The following is a 22,445-nucleotide window of genomic DNA, read 5'->3' on the forward strand; positions in this document are numbered from 1 at the left end:
GGGCTCCAAATTCCTCAATAGGACACCCATAGCACAAAAGTTAATAACTAGAATCAACAAATGGGACTTACTCAAACTAAAAAGTTTTTTCTCAGCAAAAGAAACAATAAGAGAGGTAAATAGGGAGCCTACACCCTGGGAACAAATCTTTACTCCTCACACTTCAGATAGAGCCCTAATATCCAGAGTATACAAAGAACTCAAAAAATTAGACAATAAGAGAACAAACAACCCAATCAACAAATGGGCCAAGGACCTGAACAGACACTTCTCAGAGGAGGACATACAGTCAATCAACAAGTACATGAAAAAATGCTCACCATCTCTAGCTGTCAGAGAAATGCAAATCAAAACCACCCGAAGATTTTTTTATATATATTCTGGGTATCAATCTCCTGCTGGAAGAGTATCTGGCAAAAATTTTCTTCCATTCTGCAGGCTTCCTCTCTGTGCTTTCATACCTTTGCTGTACAGAAGAAGTTTTTTGATTTGAAGCTAACCCTCTTATTGATTCATTGTTTTATTTCTTGAGCTGTAGGATTCTTATTAAGTAAGTCAGTGCCTGCACTTATATGATATAGTGTTGGCCCTATGTTTTCTTCTAGCAGTGGCAGTGTTTCTACCCTAATTCCTAAGTCTTTTATCCACTTTTGAGTTGATTTTGTGCAAGGTGAAAGAGGAATCTAATTTCATTCTTCTACATATGGAGATCCAGTTTTTCCTGTACCATTTGTTAAAGAGGCTATCTGTTCTCCAATATTAATTTTTGGTACCTTTGTCAAATCAGGTGACTATATCTATATGGATTTTGTCTCTGTAACTTACTCTTTTCTTTTGATCTTGATATCTGTTTTTATGCTAGTTTTGTTACTCTAGCTCTGTAGCATAATTTGAGATCAGGTGTTGTGTTGCCATCAGCACTCTTATTGCTCAGTATTGTTTTGGCTCTTTTATTTTTCCATGTGAATTTTAGGACTGGTTTTTCTAGTTATGTAAGAAATATCATTAGTATCTTGATGGGGATTGCATTGAACTTACAAATTGTGTTTGATAATACTAATTCTGCATGCCCAACAGCATGGGAGGTCTTCTTCTATTTCTTTCTTCAGTGTTCTACAGTTTTCACTGTAGGCCTTTCACCTTCTTGGTTAAGTTTTTCCATATATATATTTTTTTTTTCTTTTAACTCTGTGTTTTGTGCACAAGAGATTTTTGAGGTAAAGGAAGATTTTATAGAGGTTGTCATTGCAGACTCAGATCCCTATAACACAGTCACTGGAGTAGGTCTTGGGCCACGTCATGACTTTGCTCAATTTGTTTCAGTAGTATGGCTTATTAATATTCCCTGAATGTCTTTTGGTTAGCGCGCTGCAGTTGTTGCTTTTTCTCAGCTCTGAATCTTGAGAGATAGCCTCTGTAAGAAAAGAAACACCAGATTAAGAGTTTTGTTAAAAGAGCAAGGTTACATTCAACTTTGAGATTTATCATTTATATAAAATTTAGAATGTCAGTGCTAGACCCCATTCTAAATACTCACATATCCTTGAAATGGCCTTTTGATTTTTGGATGTTCACTCCACATGTTTGTGATCCATGTCACAATGTTTACATTTGTTTATTATAAGGTGGATTGATCTGAAGAGTGACTTCAAAAGACTTAAAAAAAAAAACCAGGAGATATTTCACAGGTACAATCCTATGTTTAAGAGATTGGTAACTAGGCTGCACAGATCATTTTGGAATAAGCCTAAACTTGCTAAGGCTTTTGTAAAACTTGTATTCCAGATATTCTGTCCTTTAAAAGGTTGTTTTATTGCACACCATCTTTCCATTGTTCATGAGGAGTTCCATTGTGGTTTATATCTTTAAGATTCTCTATTTTGATGAAAAGCAGAGGCTATAATTCTGTGTTAGAATTCAAACAGGAAATTTATATCAGAAGCAGGGATTCTAATTGTAATTGAGTATCCCAGGAGTCCTCTGACCAGAGGGCCTGGAGCCAACTCACTGCTCTGCTATTGTATCTGAAAGACAGTGGCATTTTTTGAAGGCCATTTTTTTTTTTAAACTACCCTCCCTTAATTAGAGCAGCTTCATTACTGTCATTCTCATTCTCCTATGTAAATGATGTGCATGTATTAAGGATACAGGTAGGGTTATTATTCTATAAAATTTTCCAGATAATTATGTCCAGCCAAGTATATCCTGTTATTCTAAATTCTTTTAGCTCTTTTTGTCCACAAACTAAGTAATTCCATGTTTTTATGACATTGTCTCTATATTCATTATGCTCGTCTCCTGGATACCCACACATTCAGGTTTTTTTTGAATAGTAGTTAATGATAGTAGTTAATATTTACAAATCATTATATAGATTTGTTGTTTTACTAAAGTAGTTTTACTAAAACCTTACCATTAGTACTGCGAGACACTTAATATTAGTAAGGTATATCCTATAAGTGTTCTCTATAGTTTTCTCTAATCATTTGAGAGAAAACCCAGTAAATATTTTAATTCCTACTAAGATAGTAAGTACTAACTATCTAGATGTATAAGAGAGTGAAAGGACTGGTTCTTGTCAACATCAGGGCTCAGTTTAAAGTTAAGAAGCCTTCTGGTTGTGGTGGTGCACATCTGTAATCCCAGAAATTTGGATAGCTGACGCAGGAGATGGTGAGTTCAAAGCCAACCTCAGCAATTTAGCGAGGCACTTAGAAATCAGTGAGACCCTATTTCTAAATAAAATATTTAAAAAATGGGCTGGGGATGTGGCTCAGTGATTAATGCTCCTGGGTTCAATCTCGGATATATCCCCCCAAATAAATAAATGTAAAATTAAGAAGCCTGAATAACCTCTTTGAGTTCAGTGTAGGTAAAACATTTTATTTTTCCAGTCTACTTTTAATATTTTAGAAGAATTATTTTATTTGTACTTTTTGGTGTTTGAAATCATGATGATTGGATATACCTTCCCGGGCTTAGTAAAAGTTGGAATGAAGAGATATTAAATTCCAGGGTTGTGATGTTTATCTTTTATGGCTGTTCTCAAACTCTGATATGTAAAGGTGTTTTTATAAGTACAATAGGAAGGCTCAAGTGGGAAAAGCCATTACAAATGCTTATATTGTATCAGTTTTCTTACTGGAGCAAATACAAAGCTGTGGTTCCTGTCTTCTTTACTGAAATATCATCATAGAGAAGAAAAGCATAATTTTTTGTTGTATTGTGGACAGTTTTTCTTTTCCATTAAAATTGTGGAGTATAGTGGCTAGTCTTAAAATCTTTTACCTTAATTAAGATAATGATTTGTTTTGTTAGACGTGTGAGATATTACTTCAAAGTTGTCAACTCTTTTTTGGTGCTGTGCATTTAACTTGGATGAAACAGGGAAGTGTCAGATTGTATGAAATCATTGCTGCTTTTTTCCTTCTTTGGGACAATTGGAATTTAAGAATGTATTTAAGCCTGCATGGTGGTGCATGCCTATAATCTCAGCAGCTCAGGAGGCTGAGACAGGAGGGTCATGAGTTCAAAAGCCAGCTTCAGCAGATGCTAGGTGCTGAGCAACTCAGTGAAACCCTGTCTCTAAATAAAATACAAAATAGGGCTGAGGATGTGACTCAGTGGTTGAATGCCCCTGGATTCAATCCCTGCCCCCCCCCCAGCCCCCAAAAATGTATTTTTTCTTTGCATGGATCGTTCTTTCGATTTGTTCATTCTNAGGCCATTTTTTTTTTTAAACTACCCTCCCTTAATTAGAGCAGCTTCATTACTGTCATTCTCATTCTCCTATGTAAATGATGTGCATGTATTAAGGATACAGGTAGGGTTATTATTCTATAAAATTTTCCAGATAATTATGTCCAGCCAAGTATATCCTGTTATTCTAAATTCTTTTAGCTCTTTTTGTCCACAAACTAAGTAATTCCATGTTTTTATGACATTGTCTCTATATTCATTATGCTCGTCTCCTGGATACCCACACATTCAGGTTTTTTTTGAATAGTAGTTAATGATAGTAGTTAATATTTACAAATCATTATATAGATTTGTTGTTTTACTAAAGTAGTTTTACTAAAACCTTACCATTAGTACTGCGAGACACTTAATATTAGTAAGGTATATCCTATAAGTGTTCTCTATAGTTTTCTCTAATCATTTGAGAGAAAACCCAGTAAATATTTTAATTCCTACTAAGATAGTAAGTACTAACTATCTAGATGTATAAGAGAGTGAAAGGACTGGTTCTTGTCAACATCAGGGCTCAGTTTAAAGTTAAGAAGCCTTCTGGTTGTGGTGGTGCACATCTGTAATCCCAGAAATTTGGATAGCTGACGCAGGAGATGGTGAGTTCAAAGCCAACCTCAGCAATTTAGCGAGGCACTTAGAAATCAGTGAGACCCTATTTCTAAATAAAATATTTAAAAAATGGGCTGGGGATGTGGCTCAGTGATTAATGCTCCTGGGTTCAATCTCGGATATATCCCCCCAAATAAATAAATGTAAAATTAAGAAGCCTGAATAACCTCTTTGAGTTCAGTGTAGGTAAAACATTTTATTTTTCCAGTCTACTTTTAATATTTTGGATTTTAAAATTTTTGGATCTAATCTTTCTGGATGTCTTCATTTTGTATTCAAGATCAAAAGACTGAGTTTGTCTTCAGAAATGCTAAAAGTACAGGAAGAGAAAGGTTTATTTTTTAAATGAGGAAGAAAATGACTTTTAGTAGGATTTATAGCTAACCTGCAAAGTTGTAATTAAGATGAATAAAGGAAAGTTTGGGGGGATAGAAAATGATAATTTAGAGCTCAGTTAGATTAAACTAGGTTTTTAGCAAAGGTTTCTAGGATTCAGACTTGAAGGGAGAATTTGAAAACTTTGAGAACTGCTATGTTTGTACTTGCACCGTGATTTGTATGCATTCAAAACACACGTAATAGTGTTGTAAATAAAAGTGGTGCTGACAAGATTTGAGTCACTTCCACAAGTGGTATTAGATTTGTGCTAATTAAATCATACCTTTTGGGGTGTTTTACTTAGGAACTAAAGACAAAAATGCCCAAGACAGCTGACCATGTTATAATATAAACTACCTATAAATCACTTGGTTATCTAATGTAGAAGTCACTCATTACTTTCACGCATTGCTTTTGTGTCTGAAATGAAGCATCTTTAAGCAAGAAAAAATTGATCTCACATTGCTTAATTTTTTTTTTTAAATATTTATTTATTTTAGTTCTCGGCGGACACAACATCTTTGTTTGTATGTGGTGCTGAGGATCGAACCCGGGCCGCATGCATGCCAGGCGAGCGCACTACCACTTGAGCCACATCCACAGCCCCATTAATTGCTTTTGTTTAGATAAACACTTCCTTAAATTTAAATGGATATCAATACTGATTATAGTGTGCCACAACATTTTGTATCTTCATTTAACCAGTAATTTGGTTTTGGTAGGGAAAGTGCTTTATAAGTATTATATTACTTTTTCTTTCATTAGGTTAGTGTACATTATTCAGTTATCATTTTGAAAATAAAATTGATATAATGGAAGAGTGACAGAAAAAAAATGCAGTTCAGTCACTAGGTCTAAAGGATTTATATTGTACTGAGAACTGAGTTTAGATTTTACAGAGAAGAGAGAAGAAGCAGGAGACATATTGCTATTTTAAGATAATTCTAGTCCCTAGAACTAGAACTGGTATGTATTCTGAAATCACGAAATGAACAACTTAAAGCTCTTTAAATGCTAGGTACTGTAGTACAGTTCGGAACAGTTGAAGAATTCAGAGAACAAGATGATATGAACTATACCTAGTCAAGTAGGAGGTGGCTCTTAAACATGAAGAGAGCCTTTGGATTACTGCTAGGTATGAAGGAAGGCAAACAAGGTAAGAAGATAGTAAACAGAGCTAGAGCCAGTGAACGGTTATAAATGGGGCTCAGTTTAGAACCTGTTTGATTTTGCTTTTAGGCTTTATATCCATTAGCACCCAGTTAACATTCTTTTTCCCATCTGACCATATTCTGAGAAGTATTATATTAATTTTTAAAACAACAAATACAGAGAAACAAAAATTGAAAACCTTACCTTCCTAAAGGGAGAGTAGTCTGAATATAGCGTAGGCACTTTCAGTTGCACATATTTTCAAGTAAAATAAGGAGACCCCTGTGAGCCTACCATTTGCTATTTGACCCTGGGCATCTTTAACATTCTTTCCATTACTTAGATATATGAAGTATATCTACTTCATAATTTTTGTTTTCAGTAAAAGATGTCATGTGTATAAACTTAGCATGGAGCCTGGTCTATAGAGTGACTGAATGAAAAATATTGCTTATAATTGAAAAAAATAATTTTATGTGATAAACTAAGGTGAACATTTAAAAATAATTTGTAGTAAAGAATATAGTTTACTTTGTGTATTTGGGCAGTTTTTTCAGTATAATTCTGTACAGTTCTCATTTTTTTTAAAATCCCTTTCTTCCTTTAGGAGACAAGGATGGCAGCAAGGTGACCACAGTGGTGGCAACTCCCGGGCAGGGTCCAGACAGGCCACAAGAAGTCAGCTATACAGACACTAAAGTGATCGGAAATGGGTCATTTGGTGTGGTATATCAAGCCAAACTTTGTGATTCAGGAGAACTGGTTGCCATCAAAAAAGTATTGCAGGACAAGAGATTTAAGGTAATACCTCTGATATTTCATATACTTTGTTGCTGTCTTAATACATTATATGATTATTGGTTAGATGTACCTTTTGCTTCAAATTTCATTTGTTCTGTTAATTTTTGTTCAACTCAACGAATATAGTAACTTATTTCTAGTTATGTATTTTAATAGAAATAAACTTTATTGAAGATTAATACTTTTGTAACCACTGCTATGAAGAACATTATATATAGAAAATCCTGTGAAAGGGAAATTGCTTAGTTCAAAGGTCACTTTGAACTTCAAAAAAGTGACCTTTCCCTGCATTGTGCTTCATTGGTTTAAAGCATCAGAGAAACACTGGCTGTGGCATATGTGCATTTGATACAGCTGACTGTGCATTCCTTTCCTTATATTAAAGGAAAAATATCCTTTAATCTATGGTGAAACACCATTACATTTCCCCAATAACTCTTGTCTGTCTTTGCTGTCTTTTCGTTTCTTTTTCCTTCTGACCCTATAAACCAGAAATCCCCAAAGTTCAGTTCTTGTCCTTTATTTTTGTTTCTTAAATCAAATCCTGTACATGGAAGCTTGTAAGTCATTTCTGTGTTGTGGTATAGTGGAAAGGATCAGGAGACCTGAGCTCCAAATAAGATTCTGCCATTAATGAGCTGTGCAGCCTTTTTCTTTTCTCTGTTCTTCCCACTTTGCAATATTTTACTAAGAGCTTCCCATGTATTCAGAACTGTGCTAATCATTAAGGGTCATAAAAATAAATAAGAAGTGACCACTGTTCTGAAATAGTACAGTCTAGTGTCTATTTGTTCTGGAATGTCTAGAACATTCTAATGAGTTTTGTTTTGCTTTTTGATAATTCTAAAGTTTTTTTGTTTCCAGTTCTCACTTCTCCCAAGCACTAGTCTCTGTTGCTAACTGGCTGTTAGAATGTTTTACTATTATTTCAAATTGGCAATCTAACTCTGACTGACAGCTTTTATGACCTAGTAGAAAGCCTTCATCTTGGTTTCCAGACCTTTGGATTTGCTCTTTCCTTCTAATGGTTTCATCACTCACCTGTCATTTACTTTCCTACTAATACCCAGTCATTGTCAGACTTGGTCAATTTTCCTACCCCCGTTCCCATTCTCTTGTCAATATATTTCTTCTTCTTCATTTTTTTCTCCATCAGTACTATTCTAGCCAGTCTTTCATTATTTGTCTTAATGACTAGTAAGATTCTATTCTGGTATTTTCCCTTCTAATCTTTCTACATACCAAAACTAGAATACTCCTGATATTCTGCTTGGTCATGTTATGCCTCCTTCATTGGTTCTTAACAGTCTAAAAAATAAAACTTACCTATTTCATTTGTACACTCAGAAGACAAAACATAGTCTTGCCTTTCCTTATGATACTCAGATTTCCATACTTTGATATCACTATCCTGAAATGTGTTGGTCTTTCTGGCTTCTCAGCTTTCATTCAGCTTCTGTATTAGTTTGTTTTCCACTGCTAAATAAAAGCCCTGAGATTGAGGAACTAAGACAGAAATAGATTTATTTAGTTCACCATTATGGAGATTGAAAAAATCTGAACAGCATGGTGGTGGCTTTGGTGAAGGTCCCCTTGGCTGCATCACTTTGTGCTAGATGACATCATTTCCAGAGTATGTATAATAAAGAGAGGTCACATGGTGACATAGGAAGCCAGAGAGCAACTCGGGAGTTAGATCTTTTCTTTTATAAAAACCCTCTAACTAGAACTAGCCAGGATCCCACAGAATTTAATCAGTTCCTTTCAAAGGGTGAACCTAATTAATTCCCACTATGCCTTACTTCTCCCCTACTCCTCCCAACACCATCATACTGAAGACTGAGCTCCCAGCACATGAATCCAGGGGTTTACAGTTAAACCATGATCAAACGATGGCAGCTTCCTTTCTTTTCTTTTTCTTTTTTCTCTCCCTCCTTTCTTTCCCTTTTCCTTTCTCTATTCCCTCTTCCTTTCCCTCCCTCCCTTCTTCCTTCACTACTCTTTCTTCCTCCCTGCTTCCTTTCCATTGTTTTTCTTTCTTTTTTAGGGTCTCACTTTGTTGCCCAGGTTCTCTTTGCAGATTCTCCTTCTTCAGCCTTCTGAGTAGCTGGAACCACAAGTGCCTCCCACCATACTTCACCAAACCATGGCAGCTTCATTACTGTCATTCTCATTCTCCTATCTAAAAGCTGTGCATATATAAAGACACAGGTCAGATTATTATTCTATAAAATTTTCCAGATAATTCTATCCAGCCAAGTGGATCTTGTTATTGTAAATTCTTTTAGCTCTTATCCTCCACAAATGAAGAACTTCCATGTTTTCATGACAGTGTTTCCATATTTATTAGGTTTGTCTCCTGGATTCCCACACATTCAGATTATTTTTTTGGAATAGTATTAATGATGGTAGTAAATACCTGCAAATTTTTATTATATATTTTTTGTTTTCCATAAGTAGTTTTACTTAAAACTTATCATTAGTACTGTGAGTTTGTACTGTTATTATTTGGGTAAAGAAACCTAAATACACAGCGGGGATTGTGGCTCAGCGGTACAGCGCTCGTCTAGCACGTGTGAGGCTCTGAGTTCAATCCTCAGCACCACATAAAAATAAATAAATAAAATAAAGGTATTGTGTCCAACTACTTCTAAAAAAATATATATATATATATATATATATATATATATTAAAAAAAGAAACCTAAATTCATGTTTTCATGACAGTGTTTCCATATAGTCTGATTCCAGAGCCTTACTACATTTTATCACTGAATTAAATTTCTTCCCCCTTCTCTCTCACACACAGCATTAAACTATTCTGTATCAGAGCATCAGATTCCCACACAGCATTCCTGTTTCTTTGATAATATTAAACCACACCTCCCTACCTCTCCATAAATAAAGATAGATATTGGCTTTATCTTGTCCTCTAATGGTTACCTTATTCTTTAGCTATTGGATTTTTTTCCTCATATCAAAAAATGTATATGTGTGCTTTATTAGAATACAATTCTTGTCTTTTATGAAAGCATTCTAGTTATACATAGTGGTTGGATTCATTTTGACAAAAATCATACATGCAAGGAATTTGATTTCAATCCCTATTAACTTTGTCTTTCCCTCTCCTCCTCCATTCTCTCCTCTACTGATCTTTCTTGTGCTCCTTTAAATATTTTTTTTTTTTATTGTGGGTTGTTCAAAACATTACAAATTTCTTGACATATCATATTCCACACTTTGATTCAAGTGGGTTATGAACTCCCACCTTCACCCCATACACAGATTGCAGAATCACATCAGTTACACATCCATTGATTTACAAATTGCCATACTAGTGTCTGTTGTGCTCCGCTGCCTTTCCCATCCTCCACCCTCCCCCCTCCCCACCTCTCCCCTCCCCTCCCCTCCTCTCTCTCTACCCCCTCCACTGTATAACCCTGAGGGTCTCCTTCCATTACCATGCAATTTCCCTTCTCTCTCCCTTTCCCTCCCACCTCTCATCCCTGTTAAATGTTAATCTTCTTCTCCTGCTCTTCGTCCCTACTCTGTTCTTAGTTACTCTCCTTATATCAAAGAAGACATTTGGCATTTGTTTTTTAGGGATTGGCTAGCTTCACTTAGCATAATCTGCTCTAATGCCATCCATTTCCCTGTAAATTCTATGATTTTGTCATTTTTTAATGCAGAGTAATACTCCATTGTGTATAAATGCCACATTTTTTTTATCCATTCGTCTATTGAAGGGCATCTAGGTTGGTTCCACAGTCTTGCTATTGTGAATTGTGCTGCTATGAACATCGATGTAGCAGTGTCCCTGTAGCATGCTCTTTTTAGGTCTTTAGGGAATAGACCAAGAAGGGGAATAGCTGGGTCAAATGGTGGCTCCATTCCCAGCTTTCCAAGAAATCTCCATACTGCTTTCCAAATTGGCTGCACCAATTTGCAGTCCCACCAGCAATGTACAAGTGTACCCTTTTCCCCACATCCTCGCCAGCACTTGTTGTTGTTTGACTTCATAATGGCTGCCAATCTTACTGGAGTGAGATGGTATCTTAGGGTGGTTTTGATTTGCATTTCTCTGACAGCTAGAGATGGTGAGCATTTTTTCATGTACTTGTTGATTGACTGTATGTCCTCCTCTGAGAAGTGTCTGTTCAGGTCCTTGGCCCATTTGTTGATTGGGTTGTTTGTTCTCTTATTGTCTAATTTTTTGAGTTCTTTGTATACTCTGGATATTAGGGCTCTATCTGAAGTGTGAGGAGTAAAGATTTGTTCCCAGGGTGTAGGCTCCCTATTTACCTCTCTTATTGTTTCTTTTGCTGAGAAAAAACTTTTTAGTTTGAGTAAGTCCCATTTGTTGATTCTAGTTATTAACTTTTGTGCTATGGGTGTCCTATTGAGGAATTTGGAGCCCGACCCCACAGTATGTAGATCGTAGCCAACTTTTTCTTCTATCAGACGGCGTGTCTCTGATTTGATATCAAGCTCCTTGATCCATTTTGAATTAACTTTTGTGCATGGCGAGAGAAAGGGATTCAGTTTCATTTTGTTGCATATGGATTTCCAGTTTTCCCAGCACCATTTGTTGAAGATGCTATCCTTCCTCCATTGCATGCTTTTAGCCCCTTTATCAAATATAAGATAGTTGTAGTTTTGTGGATTGGTTTCTGTGTCCTCTATTCTGTACCATTGGTCCACCCGCCTGTTTTGGTACCAGTACCATGCTGTTTTTGTTACTATTGCTCTGTAGTATAGTTTGAAGTCTGGTATCGCTATACCGCCTGATTCACACTTCCTGCTTAGCATTGTTTTTGCTATTCTGGGTCTTTTATTTTTCCATATGAATTTCATGATTGCTTTCTCTATTTCTACAAGAAATGCCGTTGGGATTTTGATTGGCATTGCATTAAACCTATAGAGAACTTTTGGTAATATCGCCATTTTGATGATGTTAGTTCTGCCTATCCATGAACAGGGTATATTTTTCCATCTTCTAAGATCTTCTTCTATTTCTCTCTTTAGGGTTCTGTAGTTTTCATTGTATAAGTCTTTCACCTCTTTTGTTAGGTTGATTCCCAAGTATTTTATTTTTTTTGAAGATATTGTGAATGGAGTGGTTGTCCTCATTTCCATTTCAGAGGATTTGTCGCTGATATACAGGAATGCCTTTGATTTATGCGTGTTGATTTTATATCCTGCCACTTTGCTGAATTCATTTATTAGCTCTAATAGTTTCTTTGTAGAGCCTTTTGGGTCTGCTAGGTATAGAATCATATCATCTGCAAATAGTGATAATTTAAGTTCTTCTTTTCCTATTTTGATGCCTTTAATTTCTTTCGTCTGTCTAATTGCTCTGGCCAGTGTTTCGAGAACTATGTTGAACAGAAGTGGAGAGAGAGGGCATCCCTGTCTTGTTCCAGATTTTAGAGGGAATGCCTTCAGTTTTTCTCCATTCAGAATGATGCTAGCCTGAGGCTTAGCATAGATTGCTTTTACAATATTGAGGTATGTTCCTGTTATCCCTAGTTTTTCTAGAGTTTTGAACATAAAGGGATGCTGTACTTTGTCGAATGCTTTTTCCGCATCTATCGAGATGATCATATGGTTCTTATTTTTAAGTCTATTGATGTGGTGAATAACATTTATTGATTTCCGTATATTGAACCAGCCTTGCATCCCAGGGATGAATCCTACTTGATCATGGTGTACAATTTTTTTGATATGTTTTTGTATCCGATTCGCCAGAATTTTATTGAGGATTTTTGCATCTAGGTTCATTAGAGATATTGGTCTGTAGTTTTCTTTCTTTGAAGTGTCTTTGTCTGGTTTAGGTATCAGGGTGATGTTGGCCTCGTAGAATGAATTTGGAAGTTCTCCCTCTTTTTCTATTTCCTGAAGTAGCTTGAAAAGTATTGGTATTAGTTCCTCTTTAAAGGTTTTGTAAAACTCTGCTGTATACCCATCCGGTCCTGGGCTTTTCTTAGTTGGTAGTCTTTTGATGGTTTCTTCTATTTCCTCAATTGATATTGGTCTGTTTAGGTTGTCTATATCCTCCTGACTCAATCTGGGCAGATCATATGACTTAAGAAATTTATCTATGCCTTCACTATCTTCTAATTTATTGGAGTATAAGGATTCAAAATAGTTTTTGATTATCTTCTGTATTTCTGAAGTGTCTGTTGTGATATTGCCTTTTTCATCCCGTATGCTAGTAATTTGAGTTCTCTCTCTTCTTCTCTTCGCTAGCATCGCTAAGGGTCTGTCGATTTTGTTTATTTTTTCAAAGAACCAACTTTTAGTTTTGTCAATTTTTTCAATTGTTTCTTTTGTTTCGATTTCATTAATTTCAGCTCTGATTTTAATTATTTCTTGCCTTCTACTTCTTTTGCTGTTGTTTTGCTCTTCTTTTTCAAGGATTTTGAGATGAAGTATGAGATCATTTATTTGTTGGTTTTTTCTTTTTTTAAGGAATGAACTCCAAGCAATGAATTTTCCTCTTAGAACTGCTTTCAATGTGTCCCATAGATTCCGATATGTTGTGTCTGTGTTTTCATTTATCTCTAAGAATTTTTTAATTTCCTCCTTGATGTCTTCTATAACCCATTGATCATTCAGTAACCTATTGTTCATTCTCCAAGTGATGTATGCTTTTTCCTTCCTTCTTTTATCGTTGATTTTCAGTTTCATTCCATTATGATCAGATAAGATGCATGGTATTATCTCTACTCCTTTATATTGTCTAAGAGTTGCCCTGTGACATAATATATGATCTATTTTTGAGAAGGATCCATGTGCTGCTGAGAAAAAAGTGTAACTGCTTGATGTTGGGTGGTATACTCTATATATGTCAATTAGGTCTAGGTTATTAATAGTGTTATTGAGTTCTATAGTTTCCTTATTCAACTTTTGTTTGGAAGATCTGTCCAGTGGCGAGAGAGGTGTGTTGAAGTCTCCCATGATTATGGTATGGTGGTCTATTAGACTCTTGAACTTGAGAAGAGTTTGTTTGACGAACATAGCTGCACCATTGTTTGGGGCATAAATATTTATGATTGTTATGTCTTGTTGGTGTATGGTTCCCTTAAGCAGTATGTAGTGTCCCTCTTTATCCCTTTTGATTAACTTTGGCTTGAAATCTATTTTATTTGATATGAGTATGGACACTCCTGCTTGTTTCCGAAGTCCATATGAGTGATATGATTTTTCCCAACCTTTCACCTTCAGCCTATGTATGTCTTTTCCTATCAAATGCGTCTCCTGTAGGCAGCATATTGTTGGGTCTTGTTTTGTGATCCATTCTACTAGCCTGTGTCTCTTAATTGGTGAGTTTAAGCCATTAACATTTAGGGTTATTATTGAGATATGGGTTGTTCTTCCAGCCATATTTGTTTATTTCTGTTACTAAACATGGTTTGTTTTCCTCTTTGATTATTTCCCCCCCCTTTACTGTCCTACCTCCCACTGTTGGTTTTCATTGTTATTTTCCATTTCCTCTTCCTGTAATGCTTTGGCGAGGATGTTTTGAAGAGATGGTTTTCTAGCTGCGAATTCTTTAAACTTTTGTTTATCGTGGAAGGTTTTAATTTCATCTTCCATCCTGAAGCTTAATTTCGCTGGATACACAATTCTTGGTTGGAACCCATTTTCTTTCAGTGTTTGAAATATGTTATTCCAGGATCTTCTAGCTTTCAGAGTCTGTGTTGAAAGATCAGCTGTTATCCTGATTGGCTTACCCCTAAATGTAATCTGCTTCCTTTCTCTTGTAGCTTTTAAAATTCTCTCCTTATTCTGTATGTTGGGCATCTTCATTATAATGTGTCTAGGTGTGGATCTCTTATGATTTTGCACATTCGGCGTCCTGTAGGCTTCTAGGATTTGGGATTCTGTCTCATTCTTCAAGTCTGGGAAGTTTTCTCGTATTATTTCATTGAATAGACTGCTCATTCCTTTGGTTTGGAGCTCTGTACCTTCCTGTATCCCAATGACTCTTAAGTTTGGTCTCTTAATGTTATCCCATATTTCTTGGATGTTCTGCTCATGGTTTCTTAACAGTCTTGCTGAGCTGTCTATGTTCTTTTCCAGTTGAAATACTTTGTCTTCATTGTCTGATGTTCTATCTTCTAAGTGTTCTACTCTGCTGGTAGTATTCTCCATTGAGTTTTTAAGTTGGTTTATTGCTTCCTGCATTTCTAGGATTTCTGATTGTTTGTTTTTTATAACCTCTATCTCCCTGTATAGTTGATCCTTTGCTTCCTGGATTTGTTTGCGTAATTCGTTGTCGAAGTGATCTTTCATTGTCTGATTTTGCTGTTTAATGTCTTCCTTGATACTCCAGATCATCTGAAGCATGTATATCCTGAATTCTTTATCTGACATTCCATCTGCTGCAGCTGTTACCTCTTCTAAAGTTGCGTTGACCTGCATTGCTTGTGGTCCTTTCTTTCCTTGTCTTTTCATACTGCTTGCGTATCTTTCCTGCAGGTGCGGGCGGCGGCTCTGCTCTCTCCTTATTCCAATTGGGGTGTCGTGGCTACCACGCCGGCAGGTCACTGGGCCTGTTCTGGGAGCTGGCGGCGGCTCTGTTCTGCCCCTACTCCAATTGGGGTGACGAGTGTACCACGCCGGCAGGCCACCGGGCCTGATCCGCCAGTCGGTTGCAGGTTTGCCTACCCTGCAGACGCGGGCGGCGGCTCTACTCTGCCCCTACTCCAAATGGGGTGACGTGTCTGTCGTACCGGCAGGCCACTGGGCCTGTCCCGCTGGTCGGTCGCAGATCTGCCCACCTTTCGGGCACGGGTGGAGGCTCTGCTCTGCCCCTACTCCAATTGGGGTGTCGTGACTACCCCGCCTGCAGGACGCTGGGCCTGTTCCTGGCACGGGCGGCGACTCTGCTCTGCCACTACTCCAATTAGGGTGGTGTTTGTACCACGCCGGCAGGCTCCTGGGCCTGATCCGCCGGTCTGTTGTAGGTCTGCCTACCTTGGAGGCGCGGGCGGCGGATCTGCCCTGCCCCTCCTACCACGCCTGCGGACCCCTGGGTCTGATCTGCAGTTTGATCACTGGTCTGCTCACCCTGCGGGCACGGGTGGCGGTTCCGCTCCGCCCCCACTCCAATTGGGGTCACGTGACCACCACACCGGCAGGGCCTGATCCGGGCGTGGGAGAAGGATCTGCTCTGCCCCTACTCCAGTTGGGGTGACATGTGTACCACACTGGCAGGCCACTGGGCCTGACCCGCCAGGCTGTCACAGGTCTGTTTACCTTGCACGCGCGAACGGCGGCTCTGCCCTGCCCCTCCTACCACGCCCATGTACCACTGGGTCGCGGGTCTGCCCACCTTGCGGGTGCGAGTGGCGGCTCCGCTCCACCCCCTCTCCAATTGGGGTCACGCGGTCACCACGCTGGCGAGCCGCTGGGCCTGCTCCGGGCGCTGGCGGCGGCCCGGCTTCTCCCCTCTGGCTCAACGACAAATTGAGGAGACTCGGGTGACTGTGCCTCACCCCCCCTACCAGGAGACCAACTGCTTATGTCACCGCTGGTATTGATGAAGTTCTCTCCTCCGCCGCTTTCTGCTGACATCAGATCTCTGCCATGTTGGTATCCTATGCGAATGGCAGCATTTCGTTCCCCTTGCCGGGCAACCAAAGCAACGGGTGAGTCCTGACCGGCCCTCAGCAGGACCCGGACCGAGAAGCAGTTTCCGCGGGCTCCTAGCCCCGGTCCAGGGAAGTTCCGGGAGCCGGAACTCGGCCGCTCCGTGCTCGGTGTAAGCTCCTATAAGTGTAAGCTCCAAGAAGCAGTCCCCGCGGGCTCAGTTCCGGGAGCCGGAATTCGGCTGCTTAGTGCTTGTTGTATGCTCTGATAGGAGCAGGGTCCAAGAAGCAGCCTCCGCAGGCTCCGCGGGACGGTTCCGGGAGCCGGAACTCGGCCGCCCCGCGCTCGGTGTTCGCTCCGATAAGCTCAGGTTCTAAGAAGCACCCAGGCGCTGAACCCTAGCAATCTGTCTGCAAGCCGCAGGCGAATTGCAGCCTGAAATTACCTGATCTATGGCTGAATGAGCTGCGGTCAGTCGAAAACAGGGAAGGTGACGTCAGTTTACCAACATGGTGGCTGCTGGCCTCCTCTGTGGTCTGACCGGTGTGGAGAACCGAGATGGATCGCTTCCTTCCCCCGTCTCGAACCCAGAATTCAGCCCTGAGTACGGTGCTTGCGCGGCTGGCAGAAACTGCAGCGCTGTAACCCTGCGTCTCTATCCCGGCGCGCGCTGCAGACTCTAGCCGCGGGGCGATTTGCTGAATAAGCAGTTACCCACCGTGCGACAAACCTCTCGCATTTGAGTCCCCGTAGCCGATCCTCGTGCGATGGAAATCCTTCCTCCAGGTTCCGGAGCACCCCACTATTGCTGGAAATTGCTAACAAGATATGCTTTAGCCGTCCTGACTTGTCATACTCCCACACAGTGAAGCAGCACACGGGGGTAATGCACTCCCCTCGCCGCCATCTTCCTTCCCCTCCTCTCCTTTAAATATTTTTGATGGATACTTTCTGCATATGCTATTCCAAGTCTTTTATTCTTCCAAATGTATTTAGGACCCTATTTTTCCTAGTTCTATGAGGCATGTAATTGGTATTTTGATGGGGATTGCTATTGATTTTTACTTTCATTCCATATTACTTTCGGTAATATGGCCATTCTGAGAATATTAGTTCTGCCTATCCAAGAGCATGAGAGGTCTTTCTATCATCTAAGGTCTTCTTCAGTTTCTTTCTTTAGTGTTCTATAATTTTCAGTGTAGAAATATTTTACCTCCTTGGTTAGATTAATTTCCAAGGATTTTGTGTGTGTGTATGTGTGTGTGTGTGTGTGTGTGTTTTAAATTTTTATTTCTTTAGTTGCACATGGACACAATACCTTTATTCTATTTATTTTTTATGTGGTGCTGAGAATCAAACCCAGTGCCTCAGATATGCAAGGCAAGCACTCTGCCACTGAGCTACAACCCCAGTCCTAGGGTTTTGTTTTTTTAAAGGTTATTGTGAATGGCATTGTTTTCATTGTTCAGCTGAATCACTTTTGGAGTATAGGAAAGCTACTGATTTATGAGTGACCTTGTATACTGCTGCTTTTCGCACTTATCTACTCTAGAAGTCTTCTGGTGGAGTTGTTTGGGTTTTCTAATCAGAGGATCATGTCATCAGCAAATGGACAGTTTGACTTCTTCTTTTCCTATTTGTATTCCTTTTTCTTCCTTCTCTTTCTTGATTGCTCTGGCTAGAGTTTTGAGAATTATATTGAATAAAAGTAGTGAGAGAGTAGAGATCCTTGCCTTGTTCCTGATTTTAGAGGAATTGCTTTCAGTTACGTTGTTTTCTTTGGGATCGTCATGTATAGCCATTATAATATTGAAGTAAGATTCTTTAACCCTTAGTTTCTCTGGTGTTTTTAACATGAATGGGTATTGAAGTGTATCAAAGGCCTATTCAGATGATCATATAATTCTTATCCTTAATTCTGTGAAGTAGTAATTACATTTGTTGATTTGCATATGTTGAACCAACCTTGAATCCTTTGGATGAAATCCGTTTAGTAATGGTGTATTATCCTCTTTTTTTTAAGCTATCAATGGATCTTTATTTATTTATATATGGTGCCAAGAATTGAATCCAGTGCCTCACACATGGTAGGCAAGCACTGTGCCACTGAGCCACAACCCTAACCCCAACCCCATATCATCCTCCTTTATGTGTTTTTTGAATGCAGTTTATTAACCTTCTATTAATGATCTTTACATCAGGGATGTATCCCTATGTTCATCAGGGATATTGGTCTGTAGTTTTCTTTCCTTGATATGCCTTTGGTTTTGGTATCAGGGTTACACTGACTTCATAGAATAAATTTGGGAGTGTATACTGCCTTTCTCATTCGTGAAATAATTTGAGAAAGACTTAGTACTTCTTAAAAGGTCTGGCAGAACCTGACTAAGAATCCATCTAGTCCATTTTTTTGGGAAAAGATTTTAATTCCTGTTTCGATTTCATTACTTGTTATTGGTGTGTTAAGATTTTCTCTGTCTTCTTGGTTCAATTTGGGTAAGTCATATGTGTTTAGAAATTTTGTAAACATCAAGGTTTTCCAATTTATTGGAGTACAGATTTTCAAATTAGTTCCTTAATGATCATCTAGACCAAAGAAATCTCTGTGGTGACATCTCCTTTTTCATCTCTAATTTTGTTGATTTGAGTTTTCCTTTTTTTTGCTTATTTTGGGCTGAGGGTTTATCAATCATATTTATCTTTTCACAGAACCAATCCTTTTTGGTGTTGATCCCTGTGTATTGTAATTTTTATTCTCTTTCATTAATTTTGGTTTTGATCTTTATTATTTCTGTCTTATACTGATTTTGGAATTAGTTTGCTATTCCTTCTTTAAGGCCTCGAGGTGGAGCATAAGCTTATTTTATGTTTTGGGGAATCACTTTAAACTTTTTTTTAGTTTAGGCACTGAATGTTATAAATTTTCCCCCTAGAATTGCTTTCATACTGTCCCAGAGATTTTCGTATGTTGTATTTCTGTCATTGTTTGTTTCTAAGAATTTCTTGATTTCTTCTATGATCCAGTCTTTATTTAAAAGAGCATTGTTCAATCTCCATGTGTTTATGTAGTTTCTATTATGTTTCTTGCTGTTTATTTCTATTTTTATTCCATTATGATCTGATAGGATGCATGGTACTAAATCAGTTTTTTTTTTTTGTTTTTTTTTAATATTTGCTAAGACTTACATTTTGACCTAGAATGTGGTCAGTTTTGAAAAGGTTCTATGAGCTGCTGAGAAGAAGGTAAATTCAGCTGGTTTGGGGTGAAATATAATGTAGATGTTTTTTAGGTCAGTTTGATTTATAATATTATTTAGGTTGGAAGTATCTTTGATTTTATGTTTTGATGGCCTGTCTATTAATGATAAGGGTATGTTGAAATCACCCAGTATTATTGTATTGGTGTCTGAGATTTAATGTCATGGAATATTTTGCTTTAAAAATGTAATTGGGTATACTGACATCTGTGGGATATATATTTGCTGTTGTTCCCTTTACCAGGATGTAGTGGCCTTTGTTAATTCTGTTAAATTTTTGCTTGAAATTTGCTTTGTCAGCTATGAGAATAGCTACTTCTGTTTGTTTTTGGACTCCATTTGCATAAACTATTTCTTTCTATTCTTTTACCTTCAGCCGGTGAGTATCTTTAACTATAAGTCTCTTGGAAACAGCATATAGTTAGATCTTGTTTTTTGATCCATTCTGCTAATCTCTGTCTTTTAACTGGGGAAGTGAGACCATTTATATTCAGTGTTATTATGGATATGTATTATGGTATCCTGCCATTTTTTATTATTATATTGTCTTGAATCTCATTTAGTTGATTATATTTTTATTCTTCTTCATCTATTTGAGAGCTTTGGGATTTGCTTTCTGTTCTTCTATGTGCAGTTAGTTTATCTTTGAATATTCTTTGTAGTGCTAGCTTGCTGGTCATGAATTCTTTTAGTTTATCTTGTCATGGAAAGCTTTGACTTCCGTACTGAATGTGAAAGAAAGCTTTGTTGGGTATAGCCATCATAGCCAGCAATTATTTTTTTTTAGAGCTTGGACTATCTCATTCCAGAAGTGTGAAGTGAGTCTTACTAGCTTGCCTCTAAATGTGATCTGATGTTTTTCTTTCAGAATATTTACTATTCTTTCCTTATTTTCTAGGTTAGGCGTTTTGATTATGATGTGTCTTGGAGAGAGATTCTGTTGCAATCTTGTCAGTGTGAGGGCCTACATCCTTCCTCCATGTGGATGTCTGTCTGATATGGGGAAAGTTTTCTGTTTATTATTTCAGTGAAAATGTTCTTAGTGCTTTTAGCCTATATCTCTTTGTTCTCTTTTATGCCAACTAGACTCAGGATTGTTCTCTTGATGTTGTCCCAGAGTTCCTGTATATTCTGATCGTGGTCTTTTATTTATTTATTTTTTATTACATTCTGAATGTTCAAGTTTATATACCCGGTCTTTAAGGCCTAAAGTTCTGTCTTCAGGGCCTGAAGTTTTTTATTTGCAAGCCAAGGAAGTCATAGTGATTGTACGGATTGATATAGAAAAATCATATGACAAAATTCAACCCCCACTGATAAAAACTCTAAGAAAGATATGACTAGAGAGTACTATGGATTAAATTATTTCCCCCAGAAGATATGTATAGGCTATAATTGCATACCTAGGAATAAGGCCTTTTTCCCCCCTTCCAGAAATGTCATTATTATGATGTAATTACCTCTCCTATTTGGTTGATTTTTTTTTTTTTTAAATGAAGAATATTAAGTCCCTTACCTCTCCTTTTGGTTATGTCCTGTAGATAGTTCTTTGTGGTTCCCATTTAATGTGAGAAAGGATTACCATCCTGATGCAAATCTATAGCACGGTAACTTCAGTAGTATAGAGAATGCTGCTGCTGTGCCTCTCCATCCCTACTTATTCAGATACTGATGTCACAATGTTACATGTGTACACATAACTTGTTCAGTACCATAGAATTAAAAAAATGTTTTTTTCTGCATTATTCTATTATATACAGTAGAAAGCAAAAGTAACACTAGCTTTTATATATGTAATGAATTTTGTTTACCGAAGTTCTTTCTGTTTTCATAGAGATCTGAGTTCCAAATCTAATGTCCTTCAGTTCAATCAGAAGGACTCCCCTCACAGAGGGCACATCTAGTGGAGATAGACTACTTGGGTTCATGTTTATCAGATGCTGTGGTTTGATTGTGTATGTCTCTCCAAAATTCCTGGTGACACTTCACTGTAACAGTATTGAGAGGTGGGCCTTGAGGAGGTTTGGGCCATGAGTCTCCAACCCCAGAGATGGGATGTTTACCTTAAGATTGCTTCTCCAGCGTATGCAAGGTCCCTTCAACCTTTCTTCTCCTCCCATCCTGTGAGGATACAGCAACAAGATGCTTTGACCTTGGACTTGCCAGTCTCCAGAGGAGTGGGAAGCTGAGTTCTATTGTTAATAAATTACCCAGTGTAAGGTATTTTGTTAGAACACCTGGAAGGCACCAAGGTATCTGGGAAGGCCTCCATTTCTTCCTCCAATAGGAAGGACACTCTTGCTAGTTTGGAATTTTATCCTAACTTTGAACGTATCAACTCAACTGCCTTTGGCGATTCAGGGTTTCTACAGAGAAATATGAGAGAGAACCTTTGGGAAAATGATGACAAAAGCTCCTTTCCTCTCAACCCCATAGGTGTTAATACCAAGCTCTAGAGCATCTTAGGGAACAGAGCATTTTGTGGTAGCATCACGAGGTGAGCAAAGTGCTACCATTTCTTTGACATCAATTATTTTGAGTTAAAAGAAACAGGAATTGAATGCGTTGAGTGTAGATGTGATGAGGCCTTTAAAAGCCCAAAGTTATTACAGATTTTTATCAGACTCCACATTGAAAATACTGATGAAGTCTCCTATAAGTTTTTTTTGTATTTATTTTTTAGTTGTAGTTGGACACAACACCTTTATTTCATTTGTTTATTTTTGTATATGGTGCTGAGGATCGAACCCAGGGTCTCGCATGTGCGAGGCGAGCGCTGTACCACTGAACCACAACACCAGCACCTCCTATAAGTTTTATTCTCTAAACATGTAATATCAGTCTCTATAACCCACTGAACAAAAAGCTTCCAGGGTTCGTTCCCCCCCCCCACCCACCCAAT

The 22,445-nt window shown here is 38.1% G+C and overlaps 1 protein-coding gene across 3 annotated transcripts in view; it reads left to right on the top strand.

The window, feature by feature from the left end:
- Gsk3b (glycogen synthase kinase 3 beta) overlaps positions 1 to 22,445 on the top strand; it is a 170,626-nt gene that overhangs the window by 60,201 nt on the left and 87,980 nt on the right. For all 3 annotated transcript variants that reach the window (XM_015478461.2, XM_015478460.2, XM_048803256.1), the window contains exon 2: positions 6,497 to 6,690. In XM_015478461.2, the coding sequence (XP_015333947.1) occupies positions 6,497 to 6,690 (194 nt within the window). The remainder of the gene's footprint in view (positions 1 to 6,496; positions 6,691 to 22,445) is intronic.

Source organism: Marmota marmota, unplaced genomic scaffold (genome assembly GCF_001458135.2).
Source record: "Marmota marmota marmota unplaced genomic scaffold, marMar, whole genome shotgun sequence".
Classification (NCBI taxonomy): domain Eukaryota; kingdom Metazoa; phylum Chordata; class Mammalia; order Rodentia; family Sciuridae; genus Marmota; species Marmota marmota.